This window comes from Nanorana parkeri, unplaced genomic scaffold (assembly GCF_000935625.1).
Source record: "Nanorana parkeri isolate BGI_ZX_2015 unplaced genomic scaffold, ASM93562v1 scaffold1541, whole genome shotgun sequence".
NCBI lineage: Eukaryota > Metazoa > Chordata > Amphibia > Anura > Dicroglossidae > Nanorana > Nanorana parkeri.
In genome coordinates, this window is record NW_017307809.1 from 237,783 (window position 1) to 254,170 (window position 16,388).

The following is a 16,388-nucleotide window of genomic DNA, read 5'->3' on the forward strand; positions in this document are numbered from 1 at the left end:
GTCCGAACACCACGGAAGCTGCACACCCACAGAGCAATAAAGACGCTTCTATTTTTCTACAAAAATAAACCCCCTACCCACACCCCCTCGCCCCCCTCCTCCAAACTCTCTACACAAAAAATTCCCCCACGCTCCAGTCACGAACGGGGTACCCACCAAATACCACCACTCACCCCACCTTTGCTGAGCGCCACACATGGGGTAAATCTCTTTGAACTTTCCATGTCATTGCAAATATGGCTGTGTGATAACATGTCAGTGTATAAGAAGACAGTGGGGTCTATTCACTAAGCTGCCGTAGGCAGCCGAGTGAACGACCGACCTGAAGCGAAGTGAGCCGAACACTGTTCGGCTATTCACTTCAGGCTGGTACGGCTGCTTTCAGCCGTATATCGGCTGAAATCAGCTGTACATCGGGAAAAAAGAAAGGGCTCAAAGCCAATGATAAAAATTATTTAACTAAATAGATAGTCCCTACACAGCTCTTTCCACATAACACAGTACCTCTTCATTTGCAAAGCCAACATGATTCACCCTATGTTCTTATGGACATACATGATTTGGGATTATAGTGCCAATGACCAGAATGACATACTAACATACAGAGAGGCCCTTGACAAGAATGTTCATAGGGCTGTGGAAGGGAATATTATTCTTCGCTAGTACTGCTTTGGGAGCAGAATGTGGCCCTAGGAACAAAACATGATTCAATTGGTGGTAGGAAGCAACTATACACGCATGATAAAATATAGAAGCCAATGCTGGTTCAGTTAGGGATCCACATGATTCCTCATCCAAATTGATGGGTTTAAAGTATTTGTCCACAATAATGCTTAGTCTAGTGTCCACAGTGTATAGGTATTTGATTCTGTGGGTAGTGCTTGAAGGGTTGGAAGGTGGAGCACATCTATTCTCCACCAACCACCAGGAACGCCGCCTCGAGGCCGCATATTGGTGTCGGTGGCTCACGTGGGCGCTATAACGGCATCCAACGCTGCGGCGTGATTATGACGTCACCGCGCTGTCCGTGGAGCCCCAGCCAATCCTGTTGGACAGTTACACTCGTCCTACAAGTTGGAGATCTCCGACACCAATATGCAGCCTCGAGGCGGCGTTCCTGGTGGTTGGTGGCGTGGAGGCGTCTGGCAAAACTGTCTCTCCCGCTGTAGGAGCAGAGACGAGACGGCGCCTTGCAATTCAGGTAAGGGGGGGGGGGGCAGTGGAATAGCACCATGTTCCATGTTACACTCTAAATATGGTTGCAGTATGGAACAAGAGACGAATGGTATAATTAGCCTTTAACTCTTTCCATGCCACTGACGTAAGGCATATGGCAGAACATAAATATTCCGAGCTGACCAGCTCAATGCCTTATGTTGGCTGCATTCAGCCTTCTGCTATCACTTCAGCGACCATCAGCTTGTAACAGAAGCGTCCCCCTGACTCTTCTGTTTAAATGTATAGCTTTTATCATGATGACAGCTATTTATTGTAAAACAGACCCCCTGTTAATTTAACCATGTGTGGCAAACCATTGCTGTGCATTGTAATTGCAATTAAATGTATGCCTGCATCATTTTACCGCAACACACACAATGTTGCACTTCTTTATTTTTTTACCGATTTCACAAAAAAAGATGCAATTTAAAATGTACAAATATTTGTTATTAACCACTTGCTGCCCGGAGCAATTTCTTGCATTTGCACACACATGATAAAATCAGGATTTTTGGCTAGAAAACATACCCCCAAACAATTATATATTTTCTGAAAGCAGAACCCCTGCAGAATAAAAAGATGCTAGTTGCAATTGTTTATGTTGCATGGTATTTGTTTATCAAACAAGTATTTTTAGGATAAAATACACTAAAATAATATAACAGACGGGTCACGCTGGGTAAATAGATACCAAACATGTCAAGCCTTAAAATTGCATGCGTCCGGGAAACTGCAAAAAACTACAATAACCAAAATTTCCCATAGGCAACGCTTTAAACGCTTTTATGGCTCATCAGTTTAGTGCTACCAGTGATTGATGGTTCTAGAATTATTGCTCTCATTCTGACGCTCGCGACTATATGTAACATGTGTGGTGCAATTTTTGTTTTTGTACGAAGGCACACCGGACGGGTGTTTGCATTGTGCGCGCATGTGGGGGCGGGGGACTTTAACAATTTTTTTACATTTTTAATTTTTTTATGTTACTACTTTTTTTATGTTGTCCTAGATTGTTCACTTCTCCTGCATTCTCCAAACTCTCCACCCTTTTGTGAATAACCCTGCAAGTGTCCGATTCCTCATTGTCATCCCTGAAATGCTATAGTTTATAATTTATAATACCAATTGTCCATAATAAACTTGAGGAACTCTATGTTATTTATTTCCTTTAGGACTGTTTAGATGTTTGGTGGAGTGGTTTCAGTGACCTGGACATCCTGTTTACTCTGATGGTTATAATGGCTAGCTTTATTCATCTATTGTCCTTTTCTTTTTCTTTTCAGGATTGATATCTTCAAATATGTGATCTATGGTATAGCAGCAGCATTCTTTGTCTATGGAATTTTACTGATGGTAGAAGGATTCTTCACAACTGGAGCCATTAAGGATCTCTATGGGGATTTCAAAATTACAACTTGTGGCCGATGTGTGAGCGCATGGGTATGTTTATCTTCAGAAAATTTTGTTCAATAAAAAATTAAGACCGTCACTTGAATCGAACTGTGAATAGAATTGTTCCCTGTAAATAAGAGAGTAAATACTTCTCCTGCTGCCCACATTGAAAAATGCTGATCTAAGAAAGAAAAATCACAAATCACAATGTCAGAAGACTCTTCAGTAATCGACACTTCCAGGAGTGTTGAACTCTTAGTTCTCAGCTTTACTTATTGGTTTCTCTGACAACCCTTACATCACTACTGTGTCCTGAGTGTTCTTAGAACACATCTAATTGTCATTCTGGAACACACTATTTGCTGCATTTCATGTACATACCTGCTGATGCATACATTTCAATTTTAAAAGAGGGGGACACCTTCAGTACAAAGACACAGACCAGCTATGGCTCTTTAATTGTTTCCACTTGTTTCTTGGAATTTCTTATAAACCCATTCATGACCAGAGGTCAGTGAAGGCTAAGTGCTGTGCTCAAATTTAGCAGTATTAGTATGTGTCCGTTAGCATGCCTATAATCCTAAAACTAATTTACCTACCTAGATAAATTGTGCATTTTTTCAGGGACTTATAAAGCTTTTATTTGGTGTTGTGTTAATGTCCTGCTTATGTTTTTGTATTGTAAGCTGACAAAAGAACAGAATTATTTAAATAAATGCACTTATTGTTTTTTAATAACTTGCTCACCTACCCCTACCTCTCTCATTGGACTTGTGATTGTCATAAGGGGGAAGTTGATCAAGGAGCAGCACAATCATTTTTCAACCGGCTAAATCAGCACTGACAGCATAATTGGAAGACACTAATGAAATATAAATATGAGCAAGGTGCTGGAGAAATGACATGGGAGTTCTCTGTTTCCCTGTCACTATCCATGCAGCCGCCTGCAGTCCAGCTCACACTGGCTTAGATAGAGCACCCTATGTGTACAGGAAGACCTGTAGGGTGCCCTGCACGTTCCTTCCACTGGATCCACCTAGTGATACTTGGGATCAGAGATAAAGCTTAACGTGTATTCCCCCTTTTGCAGCCAAATTGGCATACCACCTTTCTTTTACAGGATCCCATTCTCATTTAGCAGAAATTAAAACGTGTTGCTTGCTTTATTCTGAAAACATCAAAACTGAGGTATTTCCATTCTGTGTAATTTCAAGGATGGTCTTGAGTGGGGTGGCCAGTTAATATTTACCATAATAGTTTTATACTCTTTCTATACTGTGCTGGCAGATCTCATGAGTTGTAAATTAGCCTTGAACACTGTCTTTCCTAACAAATGGTTACAAAATCAGGAAGCCTGGCTTCTTGCATTGTATTTAAGGTGCCCACCTGCTATTATCGTACGATAATCGCGGGTGATCCCGCGATCGTACGATAATCGGCAGGTGTATGGGCAGCGTGCGACAGCATCTACTGTACGGTTGCACGACTTTCCTCATCCTAGCACGCAGGAAAACCTGCCGAAAATCTTATGATTTCCGGCGGGTTGGTAGCATACTTGGAAGACGAAAGCCACACGGGCTGTTGTGCGCAAGCGCACACTGCCCGCTCAGCATTGCAAAAATCGGCAAGCTCTCCCCTCAGCAGGGAGGGCTTGCGATGATCGCAAGTACGATCTGCCTGTCCAAGGTCGTACGAAATTTTAATGACCTTACAACCATCGCACAACGAAAGTCGTGCGATGGTTGTAAGGTGTATGGCCCCTTTTAAAGAGAGGAAACTCAGTCTGTTCCCCTTTGAGTTGGGGGCAGACCCACTCAGGAAATGTTCATAGTAGCTTGTAGTCTTCCCAAGAGTGTGCTCCAAAGAAACATCTAAGAAGTATGTTTTAAGAAATATTTTTTAGACATGGTGTGTGCATGGAAACAGATAAAAAACATGTAGTGTTTATTTTTCATATGTGTGTGACTGTAAAAGTGAAAATACTCTTTAAGATATGCTGTGTCTGTTGCCTGGAGTTCAGCTTTAAGTAGTAGTTGTTTGTGAGCTAATCTAAACGTTGTAATCACATGATACCATTTAACCATATTCTTCAAAAGTAAGGGGTCTATTCACTAAAGGGTGAAGAGTTTGGAGAAGGAATGAGAAGTGAACAATCTAGGACAACATAGCTGAACTCGAAAGTGAGCTGAATTGGATAATTTTTCCAAATCAGCTATTGTTGCCTAGATTGTTCACTTCTCCTGCCTTCTCCAAACTCTCCACCCTTTAGTGAATAGACCAGCCAGTTACAAACAAAACATATACAATATATTTATAGCATCGCTGTTCACCAACTATAACAGCTAAATAAAATGGTATTGCTAAATGCTACACTACACATATGTCAAGTCTTCAGAAACATAATGCCATATATCTCAGTACTCAAAATCTAAGGGTTCCCAAAGTAGGAAGACCCATCGGTGACCATACCAGGAGGTTTATGACAGTAGAAGACCTGTTTAAAATATTGTTTTCCAACTCTGCACTGAACAGAAATCCCTTTGTCAGGCTAGGCTGAATCAGAGGGACTAAAAGCCCCCCAAAAAATAGAAACTTTCCTCTGTTTAAAGGCTAACATAAGATTACGGTGTCTGTCCTGGGTACTGAGTGTGCTGGGATATTTTTTTTTCCTGGGTACTGGACACTGGAAGAAACAGTTTTTTTGTTATTAAAATACTGCTGAGATCCTTTAAATAGCCTTATTAGCTTATATTTGTGTACCAACGATACAGTTGCTTTATTCTTGGGCTTATTTTCCAGCACAGTGTGAATAACGATAAATGACATGAAGTAGTTCACAGCTTCAAATGACACATCAGCAGCTCACTATGATTACATATATAAATTCTGATTTCTTATTGGTTGCTATGTGCCACTCAGCACTGTTCCTCGCATTATGTTTTTAAATAGATCCCTTGGATTTTTTGCAATGCAGAAACAAAATGAAAATATGAAATACACATGAATATTACATTTGTGTAATAAGTTGTAGGCTGCTGCAAAATACGACTTTTACATTCTACTTGTAACATCTATTTGTATTCTAAAATAATTAAGAATAAGCTTTATCAAATGCAAATGCTTTCACAAACCGATTCAGCCATCAATAGCTGATGATGCATTGATGTGCCTGAGTCTTGCATGATAGACTGTTCTTTGTCCTGCAGGCATGTGTCTTATCTACCCAATTATAAACCTGCCACTGATTAATACCGTTGTCTCCCAGCATAAAGGTTTTATTTTCACTTTATTCTGCGGTTTATATTTTACTCATGTAGAGTGAGAAAAGCTCATAAGAGTCAACTGGAGTGAAATGTTCTGCATGAATAAAGTGTGAAGGGTTTTCATTAATGCCTTAGTAATTGGTGCCAAACATTGTCAGTGGATAGGCAGCAGATTCTAATTAGCAGGAACACAGATGGAGTACAGGAAATAAAGAAAGGTTGCTTCTAGATTCCAATTGGATTACATATTGAATATAAAAAATAGGGGCTTGGTTTTACAAACTAGAAATAATGCTAGCTTTAGACAATGTTGGGCTCAGGGCAGTAATCATAATAGGGGCTTCTAGAAAACAAACCTGACATCATGTAGCAGCCAATAAAATGGTAGGGGGTATATGCAGCAATACATACCACAACAAATGAGACATTATAACCTACAATTATGTAGCAATGGTCAGTGAGGCACACAGATTGGTTTTGCAGGCAGGGAGTTTGTCAGCCTGGGCTTACAGGCTGTCATCCCTATAACAAGAGGGCTTAGAATGTGCAGGCACCTGTTATTTTATTATCAGCCAATATATCTTTCAGTGTCAAGGTACTTCAGTGAAGGATCCCAAAAATGGCCTCATCTCAACATCAGTTTAAAGCTGATCATCCCCAGGTTTTTCTGCACCTATGATGCAAATAAAAAAAAAATTAAACATTTATCCAAATTAGAATATTCCCCTATTCTCCAATTTTTTTAAAGACAGTCTTTTATAGGGGGAAGGGTGACACATTGCTGTAGATATAAAGTGTAGACACTTAGAGGGATGTGCGCAAACTTGCACCATCCTCCCAAACCTTACTGTCTCAGCTAAATGCTGGGCCATTTGGACAGGCAAAGTCCAATCTCTTCTGGGTAGTACCCCACCCCCTTACATCAATGTTGCTCATTGAAAGACAGGAATATGCAACAAGTAAGAAGTGATGGGCATCTCTGACACTATCCGAAAGTACCAACACTTAGCCTGTCAGAGCAGCCCAAGATTGAACCCAATCCATGAAAGTGTGGGAGGCTGTTGCAGCTCTGTGTGCCGTTTTAACAGCATTTAAAAAGGAAAGTCCCTTGGATTTTATATCTTTTTTTCATTCAAATACCTTTTGTTATGTTATAATTTGGGGAACAAAGCTGCACCCTGGTTTTGCTCTGTTACTTTTACCAGAAACTGGATAAATCTAAAAGAGATTCACTATGTAAAAGTGTGTGAAAATTTGGGAGTTTGCAACACCCTCTGAATGGTAAATGCATTCACTTGTTTATTTAGCAAACATTGCTACAGGGCTTGCTCCATTCTAATAAGATATCAGACACAGCAGGTCTTTTTATTCATCTGTATTTGTGAGATATAATAGTCATCATCAATTTGATGCAAATTATATACTTTTGTAATAAAATGTAGCAAAATATATATATTTTCAAGGTTATTTCTTTTCATATAAACAGTTATTCTAACTCTTGGCTGAAAGTTGAGTTAAGAGGGTTGATTTACGAAAGGAAAATAGGCTGTTCACTATGCTAGGGAATTTACATTTTGCAGGGGAATTTTCCAGTAACTTAGAGGGTTATTCACAAAGCTGCCAAAGGCAGCCGAGTGAGTAACCCACCCGAAGTGAAGTGAGCCGAATGCTGTTCGGGTATTCACTTCGGGCTTGTACAGCTAATTTCAGCCGTACATCAGCTGAAATCAGCCGTACATTGGCTGGCTTCGGTTCAGCCGAACATGTTCACCATGTTCGACTGAGCCGAAGTGAAGATTACGTTTGACTCAGCTGATCCAACATATGGATCGGTTGAGCCGAACCTCCAGCAGACTACTTGCTGCTGTTCGGCCTATTCTCATAGGGCTGTGCAGCATTCGGCTCAGCTATTCTGCTCAGTACCTCCGTGGTACAGAGCAGAAAAGAAACTCTGAAAAAAGTTGAAAGAAAAAAAAAGGAGAAAAAAAATGTTTAAAAATGTAAATAAATGATAAATTACAAAAAAGAAATACAGATTTCTTTAAAAAAAGAAAGAAAAAAAACAATTGGGTGGAGCTAGCTCTGCCCTACTGTTTCCTATTGGCTGGGACCTGCTAGAGTCTTCTAGCAGGTCCCAGCCAAGGAATAACAACTGGACGAAGGCGGCCGTGACGTCACGGCAGGCTCCGACCAGTTTTCATTGTTTAATGACAGTTTTCTGCGTCCCCAGGTAATCTGGGAACGCTGATCTGTCATTGCAACTGGGCAGAGCCAGCCGTGAGATCATGGCTGGCTCCGCCCAGCTGCCAGTTGCGAGACTTTTGGCCGGCCAATGGCCGGTCGTTCACCCCACTTCGGCATATGCCTTCGGCTCGGCCAGTTTCGGGAGCTGTAGGGGCTATAGTCAATAGCCCGTACAGCAGCCCTTCGGTTCGACTAAACCAAAGGGCTCCAGCGGCCGAAGCTAGCCGATAGATCAGCCGGAGCTACAACTGATCCTTCGGCTAGCTTTGTGAATAACCCTCTTAGTAAATGTGCTGAAATCATCTTCTAAAGATGACCCAATCAGAAGCAAAAGGACATACACAAAAAAACAGGGTTGAAAAAAGAAACAGCAGAGGATTGCTCACTTGTAGCAAGTCAGTAGTGTATATTTGGTTATTGGTAAGGTGTAATTATTCTAGGCTGGAAGAGAATTAGCTAAGTATTGCATTTGTAACAATACAGCAGTCATTTAATAATTTGAAGATACTGTACCTGTTTATTGACACATGTATCTAGTCTTTTGAGTATGATAACTTATCAGCTACAGCTGCTTACCATATTCCTCTAAGTTTCCTCCTTCATTTACAATTTTTTTGTAATCACCCCTCTATATTTGCCTTCTTTTTAAGGCTCCTGACTAGAGCCATTTTACATATTTGTGTATTTCATTATATGAACAAATGTACAAAAAAATAAGAGATATTTGGGGTAAACATAGATCTACTACAATAGGATAATTATTATTCCCAATGTGTCTACGTGCACATGCATGTTACATAAGTAAGGGATCATTGAAGACTAAATGGAGCTGTAGACTAGTTCATTGATTTATACAATATACACAAAAAATGTTCCTCTTACAGTGTTAATGTTTTAATGAGTAACGTGATAGAGAGAATCTTAGATCAAATAGGAACTCAACCATGGATATTTTGAATTTGCCGAAACATCTTTGTGATCCACCGCATTTGGCACTCAATGAGTATGCAGTGGAGAGAAGATATAGGAGTTTGTGGGGTTTTTTTCAGCACTTGAAATCCTTACACTGGTACAGGAACAATCATCACAGGGTTCAGAACAACACTTTCTCTCCCCTGCACTGACCACACTGAGGGGCACTTACACTGCACAGATAAAGATAATAAGTCCTCAAAAACATTGGATAGATTGTAAAAAAATAATTTTCTATACAGGCATGCAACAATCAATAAATATTAGATTTGTTTTCCCTGGAAAACAGTATCAAGAAAAGTTGAGAATTCACAGTAATTCATTACATTTTCTTTATGGTGACCATTTAGAAAATGTAATTTGCAAAATAATGTATGAAGCACCAAATGTGCTTCATTCCAGTCAGATGTGCCTTCCAATGCATACAAGGGCCTACCTCCCCAGAACATTTGTATTGTATCCACACTTAGTTGTAGTGAACCAGGCCATATACATGTTTAAAAGGTCTTCTCGTAATCTGTTTTGAGAGTTTGCCCATTGTAGGTTGCTTGTCATCTGTTAGTGAAAATAAGAGAAAGTAGAACAGCACGGAATCATAGAAAAAAAGGCTGGGGTCTTGTCCAGAGGTGTGCAAGAACTTGTGACGAAATCTGCACTCTACTGTATATTTAATTAGTTTGATGATATAATGTAAAATGTATTTGCAGTGCAGAGAACAGCTCTAATGTGCAACGTTCAGTAACCAATATCAGGTATCAATTTACTACTAGTCAGATAAGTAAAAGGTTGCTTGAAAGATGATACTGCACTGTACATTAAATATATTAAATTTCTTCATGTATTTGTTTATTTTGTAGTTTATTATGCTGACGTACCTCTTTATGCTCGCCTGGCTTGGAGTCACAGCTTTCACCTCACTACCGGTTTACATGTACTTCAATCTTTGGACTGTATGTCGAAATGCCACAGTAGTTGGTGAAGCTAATTTTTGTTTGGACCTTCGTCAGTTTGGTATGTGCTATTTTGTTCAGAAATTTTTTAAAAAACACAAAAAGTGCATGATCTTCTGACTAAAGAGAATTCACATTATACAAAGCATAGGCAACCATCAATACATCTTTTTGTGGGAACTAGCTGCAAGTTTTAATTGGACAATTTGCTATGAAATGCAATGAATCCATGCTGAAACAAAAGCACTTGTCATTCTGCTTCTATGTGTATACAATGAAAACTGTGAAATAAAGTACTGGTTTTCTGTCTATTTAGTTTAGCATGAAATTCAAAAAGTCAAAAAAGCCATCATTTGAAAGAATTCAGTGCATTATAATTTAATGCACTGTGGCTTTGAATGGGGGAGGATGTTCACAACAGCTTCCACAAATCAGCCCTGCAGTAATTATATCATTAACAGCTGCCCAGGACCTGGGCAGGTAAGGGGCTCAAGTTGGAGAAGACCATGGAGCAAACCTGGAGGACCTGAGGATACAGTATATGATGAATGTGAGTTAACAAAGTTGCCCTGATTGCTCAATTGAACACAGATTAGTTTTGTGCTCTTAGGATATGAAGGGGCAAATATTCCAACAAAAAGAAACTAAGACAGGAGGGAAATCAACCCCCCCCCCAAAAAATGTTTTTTATCTCTACCTCTGACTCTTCTACATGTTCGCTGGTGTGCCAGGATAAAACAGCCTAGCTCCTGACTTATAATAATATTGTGGGCTTGTACAATTAAATTTGGATGTTAGGTTCCGACCCAGTTTTAGAGTTTCCATCTTAAAGAGAATGTCAAGGCACAGTAAAGAAAACATTTAGGGGGTTATTCACAAAGCTAACAAATTCACAAAGCGATGATTTCAGCCGTACATCGGCAGTGGCATTGGGCTCAGAAAAAGAGTGAAATGAATAACAAAAGTTGAAAAATATTTTTTTAAATGTAAAAAAATAGGAAAATAAAAAAAATATTTTAAAGAAAAGAGAAAAAGTAAAAAATAATCAAAAAGAAAAACAATTGGGTGGAGGTATCGGTGACAGCTAGCTTGGCTCAACTGTTTCCTAGTGGCCGGCACCTGCCAGAGTATTCTAGCAGATCCCGGCCAATAAATAACAACTGTGCAGAGCCAGCCGTGATGTAACAGCTGGCTCCGCCCAGTTGTTATTGTTTAATGGCAGACCAGCATCCCCAGGTCATTTGGAGATGCTGTTCTGTCATTACAACTGGGCGGAGCCAGCTGTGAGATCACGGCTGGTTCAGCCCAGCTGTTATGTGCGTGGAGTAATGGTCGGCCCTTCGGCCCACCTTTCTCCACTCTTTGGCTGTCACTTCGGCTCAGTCGAGCCGCAGCATATGCCTTCGGCTCGGCTGTGCCACTCGGCAGCCTTCAGCTGCTGTACGGGCTATTCACAATAGGCTGTACGGGCTATTCAATGAACGGAAGGGCAGAGGCAGCCGAAGAGAGCTGAAGGATCAGCCGAATCTACGGCTGGATCCTTCGGCTCTTTAGTGATTAACCCCCTTAGTAAATGGTTTGCCTAATGTAGTAACCATGATTTTGTGTGTTCTTATGCTCAAGCCTGGCCATTTATGTTTCAGTATTCTTCCTTTTAGAAAATGTCCTTTAAAAACGTTCTTATTTTTATTAATCTGTAGATGTATACTTTAATGTGTATTATGGATGTCCTTTAATTTAGGGGCATTGTCATTTTGTAAATCAAAGAAAGACATTTTTCTTTTCCGCAAAAATTATATACATTACTGAATGAAGAAGGCTATTGTACAGAAAGGTCTACATAACTTTGATGTTCAATATTTCAGGTCAGAGTGGTTTTTTGTCTGCGGTAATGCTCTAAGCCACTGTCCCTGGATAAGGGCACAAATATATTTTTCCCTCTAATGTTTGACTCCAGTAGTCTTCTGTGATTTAGTTTTCAGGTCAGAAGTTCCTGTGAACATTATTATAACTGCTTTGTTCATTTCAGATATAGATGTTTTTTATTACCAACAGATGATTACATGTACAAGTAAGAGTCATATATGTTGTAGGGAAGCAAGCTGTGCCACATTATATCACAGAGGGGCACAATAAAACGCTTTGTGATTGTCTGTGTATCATATTTTGTAGGAAGTGTGTATCATACATCTTGATACCCTGACCTACGGACTACATTATTCAGTGAAGATTATATCTTGATATAAATCTAAAAAAATATGTTGCTTAGGTAATGTTCAATAAACTGTGCATTTAAAGGAGAACTTTATTATATTATAGGTTTATACCTTTTCTCATAAGTCTGCATGTGTTGAATTGAATAAGGTACACACAGCCTATATCAGATACATCTATCTGATAGATGTGCAGAGAAGAAGAGAGGATGCACATGTAGGGCAACCATGAATAGTCTAGAGGAGATCAATGCTACTGACTTCTAAACAGTCTAAACAGTTTTGGACCTGAAAGGCTTTATATGTTTTTGAAAATATAATGGGAATGCGTGTTGATATGTTAGGATATAAAGGCTTTCATTGGACATTCTTTTAATAGACCTCACAGATATCAGGAGGAAGATTTCCTCTTAGCAACATGATGGACTTGTACTGATTCAGATTTTTCCCTGTATTCCAGGCATTGTACCAATCGGTGAGGAAAAGAAGCTGTGTACGCCATCTGAAACCTTCCTGAGGATGTGTGAATCTACTGATGTGAGTTGTATAATCCCTCCCACATGATTCTAACTCCTGACTCTTTACTTACTAAGGTATTAAGGCAGACCTGCTGAATGGCAGTAGCAAGCATAATTTAACAAGGTATGCAATTGCTGGCTTAATTAAATTAGGAAAGTATCAGGATTCGTTCTGTTACATACATTAAAAATACAGAAAGATGAAGCATATCATCTGAAGCATCGCAAATAATGCTTGCAATGCACTAAGATTAAGAGCTAGTAAAAAGCTAACATTTAAAACGTTATTTAAGGTTTTTGTCTGGAAGCTTAAAGCTGACCTTTACCCCATTTCACAAAAAATCACATCAGTACATTCATTAGTTAAACAAACATATTTAAATTTTACTTACAATTGTTGTTTTTCCACTTCCTTGTTCTCATGGGCATTAGTGATGTAATGTGCCCAAGCGTTGTATCCTGGGAAGGTTACATCATAGGGAAAGGCATTATCCTCCTCTGAGATAATATGCATGGTCACATGTCCTAGTCACATGTGCCAGAGTTCCAGGAAGTAAGGGAGATATGCTAATCTGGCTTTAGTAAAAATGGACAATGTGAGAAGAATGGGAAGGAAAAGAAAAATAAGGTATGCAAAGAAAACAAAGTTGGCAATTATCTATAAGCATCTGTTTGTAGATTGCCGTTACTAAACATTTCAAAATATGTATTTGTTGTTATTTAAAGATATAGGTAAAGTCCCTCTTTAAAGCCTATCTGAACCCCCAAAAATTAACATGGCAGCGTACCAGTCCTTGTGGTGGCTTTCCTGGTTTCCTTTTTTTTTCTTCTTTATTTTTTCCTGCTGATCCTGCCAGTAACACAGTTCCTGTTTTAAGATGACAATGCTCACTCATTGTACTGTACCTATAGAAGAGCTGCATTGTGACCCTAGGACAGGAGTTCAAACGTGCCTTGCTCTCATTATCAGCACAAGGTCACTTGAATGTAAAGCATTCCTGCAAGAATAAGACTGACTTACTAGGTTACTAATATACTTACTAGGGTTGCACAGATACCAAGTACAGTACTCGGTACAAGTACAAGTACACATACTTTTAAGCTCCAAGACTACACTAGAGAAAAATTAAAAAAATTAGGAGGCAGCTGTCATTTGTAAGGAGCACACGGAGCTCCTGGGATTTGTACATCTCTGTTTTAATGTACGATTTTGTTTTTATAAATATAAATAAAGGGATGCACAGATACCAGGTTTGCGAGTACGAGTACTGGTACTTGCCAAGTACTTACAAGTACGAGTACTGATACATTTTTGTTTATTGTCATGTGACAGTTTTTCTAAAACAATACAGACTAATGATTTCAGGACAGTGGTGGAGTGCCAGAGCCAGGTCCCAGCTGCAACCGCTGCAACCCTGGTCGTTCTCATGAAAATGCCAAGTATCTGCACTGGTACTCGAAAAGTATCTGTGCATCCCTAATACTTACCTTTCCAGTGGACTGTTTCTTGAAAAACTTCTGCTTCATGGCTCACTATTCTCCAGAAGCACTCACACACTTCCAGGGGTGTGAATAACCTGCTACCCCACAGCTCGTTGTTTCTGCTGCCAGCTTGTATATTACAACAGGAAGTACAGTACAAGCTGTCAGGAGGAACTTCAGTGATCGGCAGGGGAAACAGGTGTTCTACCCACCCTTCTGATCAAATGCTTGCAGAGGAGAGTGAACAAACAAATGGGCTGTCAGGTCACTTTGAACAAGAATGTCAATCACATTTCCTAACAGACCACTTGAATTAAATGAAAAACCGTAATCAGAACATGATATAGCAAGCAAATAAAAGTGTGAAAGTTATGTCAAAATGTACTTTCAGCCAATTATGTACTCTTTGGAATGCTGGGGAGTGTTGCATGAATGGCTCATATTCACCTAACTAAATAAATGATGATGACCATAATAATAATAAAAAAAGACAATCATGTTTTAAAACCATCACACATCATTTTACATTGCAATATTTTTATTGCACAAGCGCTTTAAACAATCAAAGTCACTCATAGAAAAAATGAACATATAGGGCAATAACATCTTGAAAAGGTAATAATAATTGTCAGGCATTCCACTCAATAGGGTTGATTTACTAAAGGATAATAGGCTGTTCACTTTGCAAGGGAAAATTTCCCTTAGCTGAAAATTCATTTTGCAAAGAATATCCAGTCAGAAGCATAGAAAAAAAGTATATTCTCTTGCACATGATTGGATAAGGAAAATCAGCAGAGCTTCGCCTCATTCACTAAGCTAAGGGAAATTCTTTTGCTAGGTGCAAATTCCCTTGCAAAATGAACAGCCAATTTTCCTTTAATAAATTGACCCGAGTGGGTCAGGTATTCTAATTAGATCAGGTATAGGTTTAACCTGTCTTGCCCAAAAAAATGCACACTTTTGGTTTCCTACATTTTACAACAAACTTCTGCTGAATTAACAAACAAGAAAAAAATTGAGGGGACCTCAAAGGAATAGTGATCGCTTAAGCAGAAAAAATGTGAGTGTAAGGTGTAAAAAAAAAAATTAGAATGTTGCACTTTTGACCACTTTATTAGTTCATCTGAAGGCCACCACTCATGGGGGGAGGTAGAAAATCCCACTCAATTTGGGAATCTCACAACATAATCCTTTGTGCACTCTTCCAGTAAATAAAATAGGGTTTCCACAGACTGGAGATCAGCAGTAAAGATGTAGACAATCTCTGCTTTAGGATGGAGCTAGTGTCAACTCGCAAGGGGTCTAGAGGGCAATTTTTTAAATAAATCATGCTGGGCAAGTATTTGCTATCTTCAGGTCTTAGCCTACACTCATCCACATGGCTGACTAGTAGTAAATTGATCCCACCAGCCACGATGCAAGAGAGATAAATAGAGGCAGACGTATTAAATAGTTCACCCTGGGTGCCAAGCGTTGTTGCATTCATAGATACATACCCACCCAGGAACCAGAAGGGTTTTCTCCAGGATTACCAGGCGAAAATTAAGGGAGAAAAAGTCTAAAAAAGGAAAAACTAATGCAGCCACCATCTAAGGACTTGTGATCTGAAGTATGGTAAATTTACATTTTTGGGTTTAGCTATTCCTTAAACAGGCTGAAAGTCACACATGCTTCTCATATTCCCATTTTATGTGTATGATGTAATTACAAGAGTACTGCATGAAATAAAAAGATAAGTGAGTGAGAAAGAGAGAGGGGGATCTAGAGAGCAGGCTTTATGAAAGAGATATATAAACTATGAGCACAAAGCATAAAGGAGCAAGGTAAGAGAACTATTCAGGGCATGGAACAAATACAATGGAAGAGAAGTAGAAGGCAGCATGGAAATGAAAATTGGATGAATGTTTGAAAGTATAAAGACTAGGAAGGTATGCAGAAGAGAAAAGGCACATACAACAGAGCAGGAGGAAGCAAAATGGCATTGAGCAAAGTGTAGAGACAGGTTGATAGTGATACATGGTACAAACATAATGGAAAAGAGAAGTTGAGAGGCAGAGAAAAATAGAGCATTATGAAAACGAGTGATAGTTGCGTAAAGGGCATCGGAATGAAAAATAAACACTTTTGCCGAAAAGG

The 16,388-nt window shown here is 39.4% G+C and overlaps 1 protein-coding gene across 2 annotated transcripts in view; it reads left to right on the forward strand.

Annotated features, from left to right (window-relative positions):
- Positions 1-16,388, forward strand: part of GPM6A (glycoprotein M6A) — a 200,626-nt gene that overhangs the window by 167,110 nt on the left and 17,128 nt on the right. For both annotated transcript variants that reach the window (XM_018570487.1, XM_018570486.1), the window contains exons 3-5: positions 2,502-2,658; positions 9,947-10,100; positions 12,713-12,789. In XM_018570487.1, coding sequence (XP_018425989.1) covers positions 2,502-2,658; positions 9,947-10,100; positions 12,713-12,789 — 388 coding nt within the window. The remainder of the gene's footprint in view (positions 1-2,501; positions 2,659-9,946; positions 10,101-12,712; positions 12,790-16,388) is intronic.